At 42.9% G+C, this 20222-nt stretch overlaps 2 protein-coding genes across 2 annotated transcripts; one reads left to right on the plus strand and one right to left on the minus strand.

Moving 5' to 3' along the window:
- Positions 1–2306: 2306 nt before the first annotated feature.
- On the plus strand, positions 2307–4475 carry tsr2 (TSR2 ribosome maturation factor). The gene is made up of 5 exons (XM_012826135.3): positions 2307–2439; positions 2751–2841; positions 2956–3047; positions 3221–3388; positions 3841–4475. Exons 1-5 carry the CDS (start codon positions 2359–2361, stop codon positions 3964–3966), a joined length of 558 nt encoding a protein of 185 aa, XP_012681589.2. The 5' UTR covers positions 2307–2358; the 3' UTR covers positions 3967–4475.
- A 420-nt stretch (positions 4476–4895) lies between these two features.
- Positions 4896–16492, minus strand: srpk3 (SRSF protein kinase 3). Its single transcript, XM_031566157.2, has 14 exons — positions 16251–16492; positions 15630–15738; positions 15188–15275; positions 14809–14896; positions 14576–14682; positions 14024–14189; positions 13073–13098; positions 8721–8952; positions 8165–8404; positions 7953–8050; positions 7490–7597; positions 7078–7147; positions 6730–6822; positions 4896–5943 (listed from the first exon to the last, which is right to left on the minus strand). Exons 1-14 carry the CDS (start codon positions 16348–16350, stop codon positions 5759–5761), a joined length of 1710 nt encoding a protein of 569 aa, XP_031422017.1. The 5' UTR covers positions 16351–16492; the 3' UTR covers positions 4896–5758.
- Positions 16493–20222: the final 3730 nt, after the last annotated feature.

Here is a 20222-nt window from a genome sequence, read left to right on the forward strand (position 1 = left end):
ATGGCAGGGCCATGTGACACGTACGTTTAAAGTATTGTGGAGCACTCAGGGACGTAAATCTCAACTACTTCACACATTTTATTTAATGTTTGGAGTGTCCTGAACATATTCCACCCCCCTTTCATTGAGACACAATCTTTAGTTTTTTCAGCAAAGTGTCATACGTATCACATGGCCCTGCCATTGAAAATAATGCATTTTCGCCTGTCTGATCACCTATGTTTAAAGTATTGTGGAGCATTCAGGGACGCAAATCTGAACTACTTCACACATTTTATTTAATGTTTGGAGTGTCCTGAACATATTCCACCCCCCTTTCATTGAGACACAATCTTTAGTTTTTTCAGCAAAGAGCGATACATGTCACATGGCCCTGCCATTGAAAATAATGCATTTTCGCCTGTCTGATCACCTATGTTTAAAGTATTGTGGAGCCTTCAGGGACGCAAATCTGAACTACTTCACACATTTTATTTAATGTTTGGAGTGTCCTGAACATATTCCACCCCCCTTTCATTGAGACACAATCTTTAGTTTTTTCAGCAAAGAGTGATACATGTCACATGGCCCTGCCATTGAAGATAATGCATTTTCGCCTGTCTGATCACCTATGTTTAAAGTATTGTGGAGCCTTCAGGGACGTAAATCTGAACTACTTCACACATTTTATTTAATGTTTGGAGTGTCCTGAACATATTCCACCCCCCTTTCATTGAGACACAATCTTTAGTTTTTTCAGCAAAGAGTGATACATGTCACATGGCCCTGCCATTGAAGACAATGCATTTTCGCCTGTGTGTAGGCCTATGTTTAAAGTATTGTGGAGCATTCAGGGACGTAAATCTCAACTACTTCACACATTTTATTTAATGTTTGGAGTGTCCTGAACATATTCCACCCCCCTTTCATTGAGACACAATCTTTAGTTTTTTCAGCAAAGAATGATACATGTCACATGGCCCTGCCATTGAAGTTAATGCATTTTTGCCTGTGTGTAGGCCTATGTTTAAAGTATTGTGGAGCCTTCAGGGACGTAAATCTCAACTACTTTACAGATTTTATTTAATGTTTGGAGTGTCCTGAACATATTCCACCCCCCTTTCATTGAGACACAATCTTTAGTTTTTTCAGCAAAGAGCGATACATGTCACATGGCCCTGCCATTGAAGTTAATGCATTTTCGCCTGTCTGATCACCTATGTTTAAAGTATTGTGGAGCCTTCAGGGACGTAAATCTGAACTACTTCACACATTTTATTTAATGTTTGGAGTGTCCTGAACATATTCCACCCCCCTTTCATTGAGACACAATCTTTAGTTTTTTCAGCAAAGAGTGATACATGTCACATGGCCCTACCATTGAAGATAATGCATTTTCGCCTGTCTGATCACCTATGTTTAAAGTATTGTGGAGCATTCAGGGACGTAAATCTCAACTACTTCACACATTTTATTTAATGTTTGGAATGTCCTAAACATATTCCACCCCCCTTTCATTGAGACACAATCTTTAGTTTCATCAGCAAAGAGTGATACATGTCACATGGCAATACCCTGCCATTGAAGATAATGCATTTTCGCCTGTGTGATCTGTGTGTCAAGTGTTTTTTCACAGTGAATGACCAGAATAATGACTGCTAAACATATTTTACCCTTTCTTTACAGTGTTCTGAACATGTTCAACCAACTTTATTGAAGACATAATCCTTTTATCAGCAGATTGTTGTGTGTTTTACTGTTTCTTACTACAATATTTACAATGATGCCTGTTTAGTCAGTGTTCCCTATATTTAAACAAGAAAATCATACTTTTGTAACATCAGTGAATCGTTTTTAACCCATTTTGATGTTACTATGAAAGTAATATTAATTGTCAATTTTCAGCTACATCTTAGTCATTATCAAAGTATCCTGTACGCTTAAAATTAACTCACTATATCTTACCTTGTTTTAAAGCAAGTTAATATAATGCACAGTTAACAAAATACCATTATAAAGTCTGATCTAGCGAGTAGACAGATTAGGACTTTATAATGACAAATAGGCTACTATAACTTTCAAACACGCTTTTAACTATTTTCCCGATCATTAGGACAAATGGAACAATAAAACTCGTTGCATATAAAAGGTTTTTATATTACCCAGTCGATTAACAGGGTTGTTTGTTATAAAAACCTTTCATTTGATACAACAAACTCATTTTACTTCCTCGTTTGGTTTTACTTCCTGGGGTTATTGTGGGTTATCGTTGCTAGCAGAACGGAACTGGAACTTTGACTACATCTTGCATTGATTCTTCGCCCCTTCCTAGACAGAAATACTTCCGTTGATTGGTAATGTCTTCCAGGTCATTCCAAAATGGCAGCGCTCCTGAAATCTACACGTGAACTGTTTACCGAAGGAGTAAGAGCTGTTTTGGAAACCTGGCCTGTACTTCAAGTAAGTCATTGTCAGACACTGTTGGGGATATGATGCCAGCATCGCAGATATTTATTTAAAACGCACAGTTTTGCCATTCCTTTTGATATCCTGACGAGACGAGAGGCATTCGGCTAATGTGTTAGCATCCCTGCAATAGCCGACCATGAGCAACGCAAAGTAGCGTTGATATATCAGCAACAGCCTGATTTTTGTGGTCATTTAATGTAAATTAATTTGGTCCGTACATTTTCTTCAAGTTACCTTACATCCGAAGAATAAAAATTCTGTGTGCAACGTTGACGTTTGTCCGTGTTGTGGTCCTGCATCAGATCGCTGTTGACAACGGCTTTGGAGGTGTGTACGGCCAGCAGAAAGCAGACTGGATGGTGGATGCTGTGCAGCAGTATTTCCATGACAACAGTAAGTTATGCATTGAAATTCATTGCTCCGAAAATGAATATATTGTATTATTCAGGGAAATTCTCAGCTAGAGTTTTCTTGCGCTTACAGTTACTGTGTTCTCTATATTGATAGGTGATCTACAGCAGTATGAAGTGGAGGACTTCATATCAATGTTGCTGAATAATGAGTTTGATACCATGGTGGATGATGGCAGTTTACCTCAGGTATGCTGATCAAAACAGATTTGTCTGACCTAAATTACAATAGTAGTTGTTCGCTGTTTTTGTATCAAATTAACATGTATCTGTTTCAAGCACTCAGTACAATAAAGATGTATTGATGGTATTCCCTGCACTTCTTCTCCCAGTACTGTAAATATGTGTTGTCTGCTACACAGGTGGCACAGCAGGTGTGTCAGATGTTCAAGCAGTGTCAGCAGGGTAAACTGGAGGAGGTGAAGGGTCAAATAAACCAGCTGGCCCAGAAGAAGAGTGCAGGCAGGGTGAAGGCCACTGCTGTGAAGAGCCCAGAAGAGGAAGACATAAGTGACGAGGATGACCCAGAGGTGTGTTTTATCTGCATTCAAATATGACCAGGGGTTTGTCCATGTTAAGAGAATGCCATACAGAAAAGAGTCTGTCTCTCTGTTCAAATTAAGCTTTTGGAAAGATTGTGACTGATTTTAGGGTAATTTAAGGATCTCAAGCTTGACATAAGTTACTAAATCATTATGAACTGTCTTGTGATGCTTGCCTGTGTACTAGCCCTCTGAAATACTGCTATCTCAGTGGTTATGTCTGATTATCAGTGATTCCTTTTAAGCTTTCATAGACAAAGCTATCCTGATATTGATCTTGTTTGCAGTGACTTGAGTGCAGTTTATAATGCAAATCGATTTTGCTATGCCTTTAGGTTATGTCATGATGACATTCGACTTATTGTCCAGTGACTTGCACCTCCCCTAACTGCTTCATGCTTGAAATTCCTAATTGTTCTTTCCTTCCTGTTGACCCAAAGACGATGGAGTGTGATGGAGCAGCTGAGACGAGCTCTAAGCACACTTCTCCCCGAGAAGCCAAACCCCCCACCCCTCCCCCAGACGCGGTTGAGGACGGCTGGACGGTGGTGCGCAAGAAGAAGTGATGCAGAGTTGCGGGGCTCAGATGTAGCCCTTAAGGGGTCAACAACCAGGGCATGTGTGTCTGCCGTCATGTTAATTTCGCCATTACAGGCTGCTTGACCCCCTTCAGTGGGGTCATCAGGCCAGCTGAACTGACTCGCACACATGATGGGTCGAGCTCAGTGACTTTATATGCTTCCTGTTATTTTCCATTACCCCCAGCAGTGAGACAAGGCCAGATGCTCATCAGTGGAACTAGGTGAAGGCTCAGGAAGACTTGCAGATTGAGTGCAGTTCTCAACTTCACCTTTACATGTTTCTATATCATGTCTGTTCAGAGTGTCGGTCAGAAGGATGTTCCACGTTGCTGTCTGGTCTGGCTTTATATGGTGTTAGGTGATGGCAGGGATGCTTGAAAAACTGGACTGCCGGCTCCGTCCCTATTCTGTGTGGATGAGAACTCCTTTGGGGTGGATTACAGAGGGGAACCCTGTAGGAAAACGCTCTTTTTAAATTAAAACTTTCAACAGTTTTCTGTCTACTGTTCTGAATGTGCCTAGCCGACAAACGTGTCAGAGTTGGATGGTAAAAGTAAACAACATTCAGATGTATGGTTTTATTCCTTGCTTTGATCCTCTAACAAGATTTTTGCAGTTACATCATGAAAGTTAACAGAATGCTAAATACACATTGCAGATGAGAACTTGTATGTAGGGCCAGTAGAAACCTTAATGCTGTGCTAATATGGCCAAACAATAATTTCAGTGATGTAATGGCAATTTCACACTTCAACAAAGACAACCAACTGAAGAACTAAAGAGAATAATACTAGTCTTGATTCACTGCTCTGATACAAATATTGTCATAATAGCATAATAGAAAAAAGTTAACTCTTCAAGTCGATTTTGTATAAATAGCACCATTTATCACAGAAAGGACTCTGAAGAAGTTGATCATCTCAGTTCAGGTTTATTTTAATTTTATTCTCTGGTCTCCAGTCACGGTCATACACAGTATTGTATGTTCACGAACAACAAGCATTCCACACACCAACTGGCGAACATATATAAAAAAGTGAAGGCATGTTCCCCCCCCTATTTATCATTTTTACACATGGCATATCAAGGCACTATTTTAACATATAAATACGTGACCAGCCGACATAAGACGACCATACATCTTGAAATCGATCAACAGACTGCAGACATTTTATTCCAAACATTTACAGAAATCAAAGCTCCTTAATAATAATAGTAATAATAATAATAGTACTTAAAAAGAAACATAGACTGAGGTTACACTGTGGCTAGCTGTGTGCTCAGAGTCAGGTAATCTGAAGTTTGTCTTACCATAATACTCCTAATACATTCGGACATGTGTGTACCTGGGAGTATAGGAACTGACTGACTGCTGAGAGGGTGGTTGGGATAGTGCTGGGAAAGGATTAGCATTGTGTGTGTGTGTGTGTGTGTGCGTGCAATTATAAGCAAGGAGGTGATCCAGTGACAGAGAAATAGCGTGTGTGTGTGTGTGTGTGGAGACAGTACATGAACTCTGGGAGTTGCTCCTGTGCATGTGTGCCTGAAGAGTGTGCATGTGCATAAGGAGTTGCTCCAATGCCTGTGTGTGTGTGTGTGTGTGTACGTGTGTGTGTGTGCGTGCATATGTGCAAGGACGAGTTGCTCAATCCTGTGATTGTGTGTATACAGTGTGGGTGTATAAGTTATCCCAGTGTGTATTCTGAGTATTTCCAGTGCATGAATTATGTCTGGGTTTGTCAGGAGTAGCTCTAGTGAGACAGTGTCAGCGTGTGTGTTAGGAGTTGATCCAGGGGTGATGCAGACACTCTGCTGCTGTGGCCCTTTTCTCTGGTAGGAACTCCAACATGGTGAGCAGGAAGTCACTGAACTGGGCTGCCTGTTCCAGGGGCCACTCGTACTTCTCCAGCAGGACCTCAAACAGACCCCACGGCTTCAGGTTGGCGATGTGCCGCAGCTCTCCTGTTGAGTACACACAACACACACACAAGATCAAGATTTATACATGTTACAGTCACAAAAGACTCACACACACATGGATATATATATATATATGTATGTATGTATGTATATGTACATGCGCACACAGAAACACACACATGGAGTAACATCATTATCCCAAGATGCATTTTTAGCCTCGTTCCATTCCACAACATTTCATTCAATGGGTATGTGGATGTATTTGGTGCCCCCTGGTGCTCAAAGAGTAAAATGCTCTAAGGCACAACATTAAAAAAAAAAAGCAACACATTATAGTGATTTTTTTGCCTTTGAAGATAGTTAGAACACACATTTGAGATAAAAAGGCTATACAACGCATGTGAGATGTGAAAACTGTATACAGAAAGAGTATTAGTGTGTGAGGGACACAGACGAGGGCAGGTGGTTGGTGGTGTGGTGTGACGTACATCTGCCTCCAGTGATTTAGTGCGTTGTGTTGGCAGACGTGGGCGGATTTAGAAAACAGGTGACAACTTGAGTTACAGAAACAGGAGCTGTTTCTGATGCCGAACCTCTGAGTGTGTTTTTGTAACTGAAGATCTTGGTCCAGCACGTTTCTCAAAGGTTTGGTAACACTGTTGCATTTAATGGCCCTGACAATCTTCCCCAATGCCTATTTTTAGACTTGTTACACATACACACACACCCTGAGACCACAGAAAGGCCATGTAAATAGCACTAAATATGCCCCAATTCTTTCGGAAACACACCTGAAGTAAAACCAGAACGTTCGGTCCCATGTCTTACCTCTGCGGTTGAAGTATTCGCGGGAATAGCGTCCTGAGAGGGCGTGGTGAGGTGGAATAGTTCCCAGCAGCTCGATGATGTGAGCTATGTGATCTGCACAAAGACAGCCAGCGGGCAGAGAGATCAGACAAACTCAAACAACCTCTGCGCACCCAAATAGACACTCCTGGCTATTCACATTGATCAGAGTTGACTCTCTTGTTTCGAGTTTGTTTTGGTTCTCCGCTGGCGCTGCTGAACTCCAAAGAGTGTACACAAAGCAGCAGGTAGGAGCGGCCATCATGCCTGACAGCAGAGAGAGAGAGACAGACACACACACACAAACACAGACTGAGTGTGTGATCAAACCTTCATCTCTGGTGTAGTCCTCTCCTGAGTGAGGCTCGAACAGATAGTCTCCGGTGGCCAGCTCAAATGCCTGTGTGAGCATTGAACACAACAACAGAAACACACACATGAACCTCTCAAGAGGAAGCTCAACAACACTGCTGTACACATAACACAACACAGACCCATTGAAGTAACAATGGATAAACAGCCACAGTCCACACACTGCTACAAAAACACAAGCCATGTACACTCCCTTTCGCCTAGTTGGTGGGAAATGGTGTTAAAAACAGCCACAACTTCTATTCTTAAAGTGCATGAACACGTTCTATAGGCCGTTGTAGTTAAGGTAAAAGAAAAGACATGCTATGTGACTCCATTTAACAGTGAGGGGTGATGTGTGAAGGGTCTGTGGTGGAGGGGCAGTCCTCACCATGCAGGCTGTGCTCCACATGTCTGCGGGGGTGCCGTACTCGGCCCCTATGAGCACCTCCAGGGCACGGTACTGACGCGTCTGAATGTCCTCTGTGAAGTGCTTGTGCTGATGGAGCAAGAATAGGAGAGGCATCTTATTATGGACGCTACACGCTGCTAATGACACACTAGTTGCATAAAAGGCCAGTAAACCAGAATTTGAATTTTTATTTAAATTTACAACGACAATCATTTTGAAAGATCAATGCCAAGGCTAACACAGAGGGTATGCTCATGTGTTGGGTGACTACTTTCTTAACTAAATATGATTACAAAACTGCCATATATGGGGAGCAATAAGTAACTCCATCTATCTATGTATAACATTTTTGTCATCCATTAGGAGTAATGTTCCCAAACATGCTCTAGACCTTGGCCTCTAGATTGGCATAGGTTCTGGCTGCATCCCTAAGGACACTCACCACCCAACAGGCGTTGCCCAGGTCTGCGATCTTGATGTGGATTTTGTCGGCATTCTGCGGTTCCATTGGGTTCACCAGGAAATCTGCAGCAGAGTACGCTAATGACACAAACACATAACAGTCTGGTTAAACAACAGTGGCCATTCAGGGCCAGCAGTCTCAATCAAGGTCTTCCACCACCTGAAATCCCCCCAAGATAATAAGGCCCTCACAGCTGGAGGACAAGAGGGAGTCTCCGCCGGTGGAGTAGCCTGACTGCGTGGAGATGGCCGACTCGGAGGTGGCCGACAGCACCGACCCGGACATGCCCGACAGGCCCGAGCCCGGGCTGGAGAAGCGCATGGGTCCGCCGTAGCCGTTACAGCCCTCCTCTAGCCGCGAGGAGCACGACCCTGGGCTCTCCTTACTGCGATGCTTCCTCTGGTTCTTGTTACCGTTCGACACAGAACAACCTGCACAGGACAGGAGGAGGAATCAATCAGGACCCTATATATCAAACCTCATCTTTTTTTGGTTGTTTTTTTGTATGTTTTATGCGAGAGCTTTTCAACTCAGTTTCATTTTTGGCATGGATGCGCTACAATCGTCTCTGATGTTGTTAACTTCCCTGAAGCTCAGTGAATGAGCCTGATTTCATTTGTATTAATTTGCATTTGTATAGGCCCAAGGATCTCAACCATATAGTATATCTATGCATCTTCTAACCCACCTAGTGCAAAAATACACAGGACATTCCTCAGGCGTATGTGTCTGATCTCTGGGTCTCACCTGGTGGGTAGCCGTCACCCTCCTCCTCTTCCTCGTCCTCGTCCTCGTCCTCCTGCAGCCTCCACAGGGCCCTGGCCTTGCTGCCGGCTGCGGTGCTGCTGGGGTCGGTGGGGGCAACGCCGTCCAGGTCCTCCATGCGCTGCAGGTCCTGGACCCGCTCCTCCAGCAGACGCTGCTGCCGCTTGGCCTTCCGCTTCAGCTTCTTCTTCTTGTTCTTGGAGATCTTCCCCATCTACATGCCAGCAACAGGGGGTAAGAGGATGCGTCAGAGTCAGAGAACACTCAAGAAGGTAGAAAATGGTCACTTCATTCAATCTGTTTATTATTATTATTAAGAATGTTGGATTATTAATAAGTGAATACTGAACAACTTTTGAGATGATTTCAAATAATTTAACAAGCTTAATTTAAATGAGTAGATGCCGCGTTATTGATTGTAGGATTTAATGCTGTAAATTCAAATTCCCACCCACCCATAAAATAGCTCCCAAAAAACGAGAAGGTGTTTGCTCAAGGTGTGTGAGAATGCAATTTGTGTGTGTGAACCCTACAACAAGACCAAAAATTGCAACCATGCTTTGAGAAGCCCCCCCATCTCTGAAAATAACGTTGCGCACTGTGGCCCAAAAAAATCTACGGTTGTCCTATTTTGATGAGTAGCGCACTGACGCAGCACTCTCCAGCCATGCGGCCTCAGTACTGTACCGGGGACTGGACAGCTGACATCCGACACCGTCTCACCATTTCCTGCCGGGGGGAGGCTATTTCAGGCTGCTGGTCAGCTTCTCAATCGGGGTGGGTGGGGGTATGCGGCCACTGAGACGGCTGTTCCTCTGAGGGCCAGTGTTGCTGAGGGCGACCGGTTTGAGTCACACAAGGCGACATGTGTGAGGCTGAACGCATGCGGGGCTCTGATGACGAAGGGAGTAGTGTACAGGGAGACAGGGGAGGAATGCAGGAGGGGGTTGGAAGGGTTAAAGCCGCAAAGCCCTCAACTGTGAAGGGCTACGACTTCACGTCTGCACATCACTACGACGCCGTGAGATTACATCTGTGTCTGACATTCTGAGAGAACCTACTGCAAAAGGTCTACACTTTGCGCCACAAGATTGCCTGTAAAAATGGCAAAACTGCATCAATACAGGCGTTATAACCAGTAAAGCTCTTTACATCATGTCTCCAGTAATGATGTCAGCGCCCCAGCCTCTGGGGCACTGACACAGTAAACTGCACAGTGCAGTTAGAATGACCCAAAAATGCCTCCCATGGCACCACACAGGTTGAGAATGGGCCAAGCCACACCAAAGTCCTGGATTCGATTCCTACAGAGTACAAATAATGAGTGCACAATGTGTGCCCTCACTGTCCTCTTGACTGCTTTGAATAAAGCTAAACAATATTACCCCCGTGTCACTGAAATGCCACGAGCTGTCAGTCTGCATCTGCATGCCTCTGCAGATGGCCCAGCAGCAGGACTGCCATCGATCAGCGGCTGCTGTGGGTTTACATCTCTGGGTTACCGCTGTCAGCGGATAACACTGCTGAGATTACAGCAGGGGGAATGCCCAAACACTCCAGACCATAGGGATGCTGGGCCAGGTGGCCTTTAGGTATGTTAAAAATGCAAAGAAGCCCTGGGCCCTGACATTTCACCACACACCTACTGAAAGGAACCAGTCAGGCATAACTATTTTGAGGTGCTGATGCCAGATCTGTGCAGAAAAAGATGACCCCGCGCACTCGCTGGGCTAGACTGACAATGCTTGTATTGGCATTCTTTACACTCACAGGGAAACAAAAAAACCGTGAAGTGGAGAAATAAATATGAAACAGAGACACAGACTGGGACAGCAATAGGCATAACAGCTGTTCTCAGGCTAACAACTCAAAAACCTGCTGTTCACATCCAATGCAACCAACTTCTCTCCACCACAAAAAACTGAAGTTGGCAGACAGACCCTGATGAGAGCTGTCTGCGCTGTTCTTCGCATCTCTCTCACACACACACACACACACACACACACACTCCCATGCTGAGCAGTGTTAAGTTGGCGGAGTGAGAGTGTGCGTGTTGAAGACACTCGCGGATGTGTTTCAGTTGCACGTCTTTGCGCTAATTGGGAAATATTAATACCCCAGTCAACGACAGAAGCAAACTGAAGTGAAGTGGGGAATGTTTATGAAAAGCACTGCAGGAAATGGTGCAAATGAAAATTTCAACAGCCTCCAAGGGTGATGTGGGGGCCATGTCTTAGCAGAGTATGTGTTTGATTACAATGGCAGTTTGTAAACTTGAGTCAGGCAGATAAATTACTTTGGGTATGACACTAAATTGCAGAGCGATTAGGGGAGACAAATTACATGGTGCAGATCAAACAGGTACAAGAGTAATAGCTTTCCTCAATTTGAACTTCAACAGTATGCAAGACACTCTGAAATCCAATGCATGAAGAACTGAAAACTTCAGAATTATGTATGTAATCAACCTTCAACATTTTCTTTGATAAAGGATAAAAAAAACAAGAGCTTGAGTTACATAGTATAAATCTGTTCACATCTTTTTTTTCTGGTGAATGGAATTTGACAGGTTAAAGGTGACTTTTGTACATACAAGTAACAAAATCTTAGTTTCTCTCATAATAGCCACAGATGAAAGATTTTCTTCTGAAACAAAGTCACCATATATTCCTCTTGCTATTCAATCCATACATAACATCACATGCATAAAGTGCACTGGTGACTTTAAGTGCAGTAAACCCACCACACCACCACAGCAGAGGCTACCATACCCGGGTATTATTAATGACAGTGCAGTCAGCATACCAGACGTAACCTCCTGAGAAAGCATCAATACATCCACCGATTAAGGAAAACAAAAAGTCCCTCCATTTTGAGATCTGTCTGAACATATCTACGCTGCATCTACACACAACACTGTTATGTCGAAGCCATTTTTCACTCTGGACTCCAAAAGAAACACAAAGAAAGGTTTTGATTGATACGGTTCAAATGTATATAAGGATCTCAAGGTTAAGACAATCAATACAAGAGTCTTCTCATTTGTTCTCTAATATATGGATTACAATGACCTACTTTGCCAAGTTGGACTCTCTCCAATAACTTTAGGTGGCTGAATGTTCTTGTTTTTCATACAGGCAAAGTTTTGATAGCAAAAGGAAGACCCTGGGGGTCCATTAAAGCAGCAGTAAGGAGCTAACTACATTAAAGGCATGTACAAATCTTGTAAACATCAACAATAGCATGTCTAGCACTGATAAAAGCTTTCTAGCAAGCTAAAATTTTGGCAATATGGTTGGCAATGTCATACTCAGATGGCTTTTCCTACATTACAAACTACATAGTGCTTAGCCTGGGCACCAGGTATGTTAATCTGCCCTCGCATGACCATATTCCTGAAATGAATTTGAATATGATGCCAAAACTGCCCATAAAAACATACTGCAAGACGTGGCAAACTGTGGCACACTGTTACTTACACGGCTTGTGTGACAGAAATAGACCCCCCAGAAGATGGATCCTCTATATGACAAATATGACATTTGGTTTGGAGTTGTTTTTCAGATTGGGCACAATAACTTTTTCACTTACCAATGCGGTTACATAGCCAAATAAGAGCTAATAGCCAAATAAGTGATAAGTCAATTACACCTGTATGACAGGCACAGGTCACATATGTGTGTGGTGTCTCATGGGGAGTGTGCAGATATTCCTTTAAATGAGGAATGATGGCTGGATAAAGCAGAAGCGTGTGAATCAATAATGCAACCGAGTGTGGAAGCTTTTCTATTTGACCCACCATCTTAATGCCTTGTCAATATATGCCTGAAACATGAACCATGGTGACCATCAAAACAACAAAAACGTTACTCAAACTAATTTCTTTGTGTTTCTTTCAGAGATAAACATGTACGCTCATTCATATACACAAAATATGACACATATAGGGAACATAAAAAAAATAAACAAGTGGGTATCTATGATACTGGTATTGGATTAAACATGTTAACAGCAGAGACACCAGAGGCCAATGTTAGAGTGAAAGCAGCATTAGTAAAGAGCTGATCTTGTAATTCATGAAGTAGTCATCCATCTATCTAAACAATGAACACTAAATCACAAAGAGGGATAATGGGTTTGTTTTCCTCTATCAGTGTGCATCACAGAGTCACATCATGCATCATGCTGACTGGACCAACATGTTATGAGGCCCAAGATGACAAATGTGGCTTACTGTTCACACCATGACACTACACCCTCCCCCGTGTTCTCTTGGTTTTTTTTTGTCTTTTTTTTTTTTTTGGGAAGAAAAACAGGCACGGCTCTGGACATACCTGATTTTCCCTTGGGGCGGAGCTAACTGCCATCAGAAACAGAAGTGGGGAAAGGAGGGGATAGATAAACCACAATGATCACAAAGAGAAAGAAAGGGGAAAAAAAAGAAACAAAAAAAAAAAGAAACAAAAAAACAGGACAAAGTTAGAAACCAAATAGAGACCGAGAGGAAAAGAGGATGACCAGAATTTACACCAATGAGAGAGAACCATGACAATGAGAGTGAGAGAGAGAGAGAGACATAAGGAGATAGAGAGAGATAGAGATAGACAGAGAGGGGGGAAAGACAGAGAGAAGGAGAGAGCAAGAGATGCACAGCATGCAGATAAACATCCAGACACATTCCATTTACTAGCTTTAAGATGGAATTCAATTAAGGCCTTTAAGCCGCTAAAATCCACTCTACCTCAGTTAGTCATCCAAAAAATACTTTGGCTGAACTCCCTTTTGGGATTAGATCTGGCTATGGCAGGTCACTGATCAAGATATCATCACTAAAGAGTTCACTTCAGTCAGAAGTTTTTTCTGATTGACAATAGAAGAGTCAAACATTTTATTTAGCTTGTTTGTGTCAGATGTAATAAGGTAGTGTTACAAACCTGACATATCTTAGGGGAGCATTTTCAAATACCATTGCAGTGTCCACATCCTACTCATCTGGAGATTTACTGATTGTAAATACAAATTTTGACATTGTGACTAATTCCATGAATTGTTCAGACTCTTTTGCCAAAGTACTCAAACTAAAGACACAAGGACATACAAGAACGTTCACAATGAATACACCATTCATTCCAGTACAAAAATGTCACACATTCAGCTAACGCTACACTCCCTAAGCAGCATCTTTCTGGTATGTCATTGATGCTAACTAACTAGAGGGTGTGTCCTGGGCCTGAGAAGCAGCAAAGCACTAAAGTGCAAACATGTCACAGATGGGCGGGGCTTACCAGAGGAGCCTGAAGGGGGCGGGGCTCCAGACTGCTGCCATATTGTGGCCTCGGCTGCCAGGCGACGTATGTACACCTCGTTGACATCCAGCAGGATGTTCTCGGGCTTGATGTCTGTGTGGATGATCTTGCATTTGCTGTGCAAGTAGTCCAGGCCTTGCAGGACCTGAGAGAGAAATGGTGAATGAGATCTGAGGATCAGTTACATTGCGATGACAGGGAGTGAGGATTCGCACATCTAACATGAGACTTTGGCAACTTCAGCCCTCACATAACTCACGTTGACATAACTGAGACATTTTACAAGCATAACTGAACAGATATTCAACAGTCAGAACAGTGTACTTGACTGCATAATTACCACATGTCTGTAGTCTGGAAATAACTGGAATTAACATAGGATTGGGTAAACAGGACTAGCCCCATATTCAAAAACGTAAAAGATTTCTTACAAATGTTTGAAGACCCCTCCACTATACTGGACTGGCATGAACATAACGAGTATAGTGAGTATGAGTGAAAAGGACTGTGGGTTGAGAGGCCGTGGCCTACCTGCTTGAGGATGCTCTTGACACAGACCAGAGGCAGGCCCATGTAGTTGGACTTAATGATGTACTTCAGCAGCTGGTGGCCAAGCACCTCGAGCACCATGCAAACATCTTAAAAGGGGTCAGGGTTCAGGAAATGCCTCCACAATCGGTCTTCCATTCAAACTCACATTTTCAAATTTCATTCAGTTAACCTTTCTATGGTCACCAGCAGTTTAAGTACTTTGGCAAGGATACGAATTCCGTTGATGCCGGATATTTTGAAGTCATCGATGAGTTGTACAATAGTCTGTCGCTTTGGGTCTGTAGGGTCACTGTCACGAACCTGATGTAAGCATGACAGTTGGTTGAAACCCAAATATTTAAAATACAAATAGAGTGTATTACATTATTATTATTATTATTATTATTATTATTAATAATAATAATAATAATAATAATAAGACAACCAGAAAACAATGCAATGCTACAGGGTGCTCTGTGTAGCAAACACAACTATTACTAGACATTATAGTCATTTTGTTATTTTTGTTTCAAGTTGCATATAATAAATGTTGCCTCATCATAATAAATGTTGCTTAATACGTGTAATGATGGTGTTGAAGGCTGCACTCACGCATTTCAGCAGCTTTATTTCATCCAGGGCTGTCTCTGTGTAGTGCTGGGCACTCTTCACCACCTTGAGCGCCACAAAACGCTTTCTCCTGAGAGAGGAGAGAGAGAAAGAGGAAATCAGAGTGTATGTGTGTGTGTGTGAGTGAGAGAGCGAGAAAGAGAGAAACAGTGTGACAGTGGCTGTTTGCCATGAGTGGGTGTGGGAAAACAACCTCAATAGACTTTTAGGTGCCCTCTTGACTTAAAACAATATGGCTGGTGAAATCAGTAGGCAGCTTTTAAAATTAATCTCACACACACACACAAGTCTTGGACTGAACCGTATTGGTCAGTCGTAGTTAACTGTGCTAACTTACCCAGGCCTAGCCAAGGCCTACATAAACATGTGATCATATAACCGTGCATCGCATTGCTCTCACACACACACATTCTTCACTACTCACTGAAGGTCCCAGCAAAGCCACACTGTAGAGAAGTGCCCCCATCCTAGTTTCCTCACTACATGGTATCTGCCATTAAACAAGTCTCCAATCTTCACTGGGTAGTATCCTCCTATAACATAAAAATGTACCCAGTGTAAGAGACTCTACAAAACACAAAATGTATTACAGCAGCCAGTTTGGCACTGCTATTCATTAAAGTCCCATTCATTTCTTAAGATGTCAACACAGGGATAGTAGCACAGGTCAATAGATGGACAGAAGCCAACATTCAGCTGGCAAACATTACATGTTAAAATGAGTCAGTACGAAAAGAGAGAAAAGAATCATCCAAGACCGAACTAACACCCAGGTTGACTAACAGCCCTTGAAACGGAGTACCTGCTGTTGTGATGAGGCATAAATTCTGCCAAACTATACACGAGGCTAAAGTGGTTTACAGCGATCAAAGGCATATGACAATACTGCTTGAAATTGAACTAACATGTTTTAAAATATATACAACAAATACATATAACGCTCACAAGACGTTTCTTCTGCTGTGATGGTTTTCTGTGTGTTGTTTTATTTTTATCACTTGGCATCATATCACTTTCGTAAGCACTAAGATCTTAGGTGACGCACCCTTGCAGTAATCTGTTGGGTTTTCCTGCTCCTCATCATCTGATCCCAGCAGCTCAGTGGGAGGGGGGGGTGAAGTCTGGCGGCGGGGGGCTGAGGGCATGTGGAGGGGGGGTCTCGCTCCGACCGGAGAGGGTCTGTGAGGTCGGTGGGGTGGCGGAAAGCACCGGTGGCAGGCCAAGAAAAGAGGTGACGGGGACGGCCGAGGCGGCTGGAGGCGAGGCTAGGCTGGTGGGGGAGGGTGGCGCGGGATCGGCGGCTGGTGGGGAGGATGAAACGGGGCTGGGGATGGAGATGGGTAGGGATTGCAGCAGTGGGGAGGATGAGACTGGGCTGGGGATAGAGATGGGTAGGGACTGCAGCAGTGGGGAGGATGAGACTGGGCTGGGGATGGAGATGGGTAGGGACTGCGGCAGAGGGGCAGCGGGCTGCAGGTCAGGGGGGCTCTGGGAAAGGTTGAGCGGAGGGGTGGGAGGATATTGTGGGGGGGTGGAGGGCGTGTGGATCGTTAGGATGTGACAGAGTTCATCTGCAGTGGGCAGTGGGGGCCTGTAATAAGAAAAAATGGCATTTATTAACACTGAATACTGTACTGATGTATCATTTTCATACAGTTTGTTGTTGTTGTTTTGTTGAACAAATTATTTCAAAAAACACTGCAGAACTCAGAAGGCAGAGGTTTAGAACTGATATTTTACCTAACAAATAATGGCAAGTAACACTATGACAACTATTAATGGTGAGCTTTATACATCCTGAACTTAAGCCTTCCCACAGGGCACAGACAACAAAGTAAGCCTTCATTCTGCACAATAGCTGTATTATGAGCCAAGCCTACCAAATGCAAGCCACAGAAGAGGGAAGAGAGTGAAAGAGCAATGGGCCTGAAGGAAATGTTCATACACACGCATCATGAGGCATGACATTTCAATAGTAGCACTAGGATACCAATCATACAATTTGTGTAACATACATACAACAACATGCCTACTTCAATGCACTGAGGAGACAGCTGAATAAAAACACAGCAAGAATGATCCAAATAACACTGCCGAAAATTTGGGTGATCAGCGCTACTGTCAATCAAGGTGAATCTATCCCGCATGTTATGAATTTTAAAACTATAACACCATTATGTAACTGCGGTGCTTAAACTCCCTTGACTGGCAATGTTTTGTGACGTGCGCAATGTGCATTGTTCAGTTTACCAGGGTTACGTTAAAATAGGCACCAGGGGGGGTGGGGAGACATGAGTCAATGTGCTTATCTGGAGAAGTGAGTCCCTCGGCCAGCCTTATGTATTTTTAGCACACATTCAGACAGAATCCCATCCGCAAAATCTGGAACACGCTCTGTTGGACGCACTGGTGGTGGCTGTAGAAATGGGAACACTCACCCAAGATCGAGTGGGGGAATGTTCTCACCAGATCCTTTGCGATGCTTCTTGGTTTTCTTTTTGTGCTTCTTGCCTTGGGTGCTATGCGGAATGTTGTTACCGCTGGAGACTGTCATGAATCAGAGAATATGTTAACGATGGTAGCTGCGGCGACCCCCTTACTGCTAGCCACCTAGCTAGCCCACCAGGCTTACTGCTGTTATGAGCACAGCATTACTAACGTTAGCTACAATAACACGCATGGACAGTTGCTGAAGGTTGCTCTAAGCAGTCGAAATAAGAAATGTCATGACATGAAATTCTATTTATATACACAAAACTAAATGACAGTGGAAACACGATTGCTTCCATAAAAAAACAATTTATGCCCCCTGGGTAACGAGGAGTGCCGAGGTTAACGGTAGCTAGCCAGCTATCCCTAGCATGCATACATCAGAATCCCGGGCTAGCGAGGAGAATTGATACAAGTTACACATGTGAAGCTATCTTTTCATATCACAACATTATTTCTTAGCCTTAACAAGTACACACATTCACATTTACAATTTGAAACACGAAAACAATTCTGGAGTATTTTTAAAAACTCTCACCGTTCATCGATATCATCAGTGCAGCTGTCACCTCGCACCGTAGCTGTTTTACTGCTTGCGCATGCGCTCTACTGATGCGCACAGGACCATCCCGGTTGCAGTGCTGTAGCGCTGAGGTGGTGGATTATAGTTATAGTTCGGGTATTTAGGAGAAGCTTTTTTCCAAAGCGACTTACAAAACATCGGGCAACAGTACAACAGTAAAAACAACAATGAAAAAATTAAGTGATAAGCATAATGAAATTCATTAAACAATATTAAGTATAATTTAAAAGTAAAACCATCAATTGTTACCATAATAATAACAACAATACTGATACCAAAACAAAGATTATATTTATAAAGCATGCCTCAAACAAAGAATTGATGATTTTCTTTATATTATAGAGTGTGAACCGACAAGACCTCAAGACATAAGCTACATGCTCAGGGCAATTAAGCTGGTCATCAATCCTAACACCCAAGTTATGTTGGGGTCAATGGCGATGAACCAAGTTGGATATTCATATTTTGTGGCTGGGGATACCAGGAGCTCAGTCTTTGGAAGTGAATCTGACAGTGACGGTCTCTTATCCAAACAAAATTATCACTCAGGCATGCAGAAATTCAAGTTGATATTATGCAGTCATCCAGAATTGTAAATGAAAAATAGAAGGGGTCCAAGAACCAATCCCTTAGGCACACCAGTGGAGAGGTAATGAGATTTTGACACTTGTCCCTGCCAAGACACACTTAATTAATGTCCATTGAGGTTCGATTCAAACCAACTGTGTGCTTTCCCCGATATTGTCAGTTTGGACAGCACAGAGAGGAGGATGTCATGGTTCACTGGGTGTTTCCGAATCCTTCCGAGCCGGGTTCTTCAGAGGCTAGGCAAGACTACTTCCTTCGGAATAATGGAACAGTGAGCGTACAGGTCTGCATCACTGAAAAGGCCCTGCGTTCAAATTCTGTGCTACTTTTTAGAAGAAAAAAAATTCTGGTACGTGCTCTTTGGAATGTGGGTGCTTTAAGAACACAGAGGATACATCAACTGCATCCTTGAAAAAATCTCTGAACAGAGGACTCTGTTCATGGTAGAATTCAAAGGATCCTAGACATTGGAATCCTTCAGCCGGATTCGATGACGTAGAGTCCTTGAAACCTAGCCATCAAGGATCCCTCTTGACTTTAAGAAACACCCACTGTGTCAAAGGCTGCTGACAAGACTTGTCAAATTAAAACTGATGACTGAGCCGAGACTTAAGCTACTCTCAATGCTTCAGTGACAGATTAAAGAGCAGTTTCAGTAGAATTACCACTCTTAAAACCAGACTGCTTAGGTTCTAACAAATTATTCTGAGAACGGAAATCAGGAACTTGCTTGAAGACAACCTTTTCAAGAATCTTTGACAAAAAGAGAAAAAGGAAGATAGGTCTATAATCCTTCACATCAGATGGGTTCAGTGAAATGTTATCAAGCAAAGGAGGAACCCGAGCCTGTTTGAATGATGTAGAAAAGTTTACAGAACTGAGTAAAACATTGACTACATGCATGACGGCAGGTAAGATTTTAGGCAAGAGAGACAGGAGAAGAGTGATTGGAATGGGGTCCAGTGGACATGACGTAGGACAACTATGTCGAAGCAGCAATGGAATGCAACATTCAGTCAGTGAGGGAATTCTGTGAAGACCCAGTGAAGATTGAAGTGTCACTGTTGTTAGGACACTGGACGGATCAGTGGGCTCCGCTTTTGTGAATTACTAGATGTTACATAATATGATTAGGACATGAACAATAAATGGGACAAATGAACGAACGAAACAACATAAATGAAACAAAGAAAGCACTGTTAAAATTATATCTTTATTTTCCCCATACAAATTTCCATTTCATTTGCTCATTTTGGCTCCCAAATGTCTCTTAAACTGAGAGTAAATCTATCTGAGAAGGAAAAAAAAAAAACAGTTTCTCTGGACAATATTTACAGGCACATATACATAATTGTT

Source organism: Clupea harengus, chromosome 4 (genome assembly GCF_900700415.2).
Source record: "Clupea harengus chromosome 4, Ch_v2.0.2, whole genome shotgun sequence".
Lineage (NCBI taxonomy): Eukaryota > Metazoa > Chordata > Actinopteri > Clupeiformes > Clupeidae > Clupea > Clupea harengus.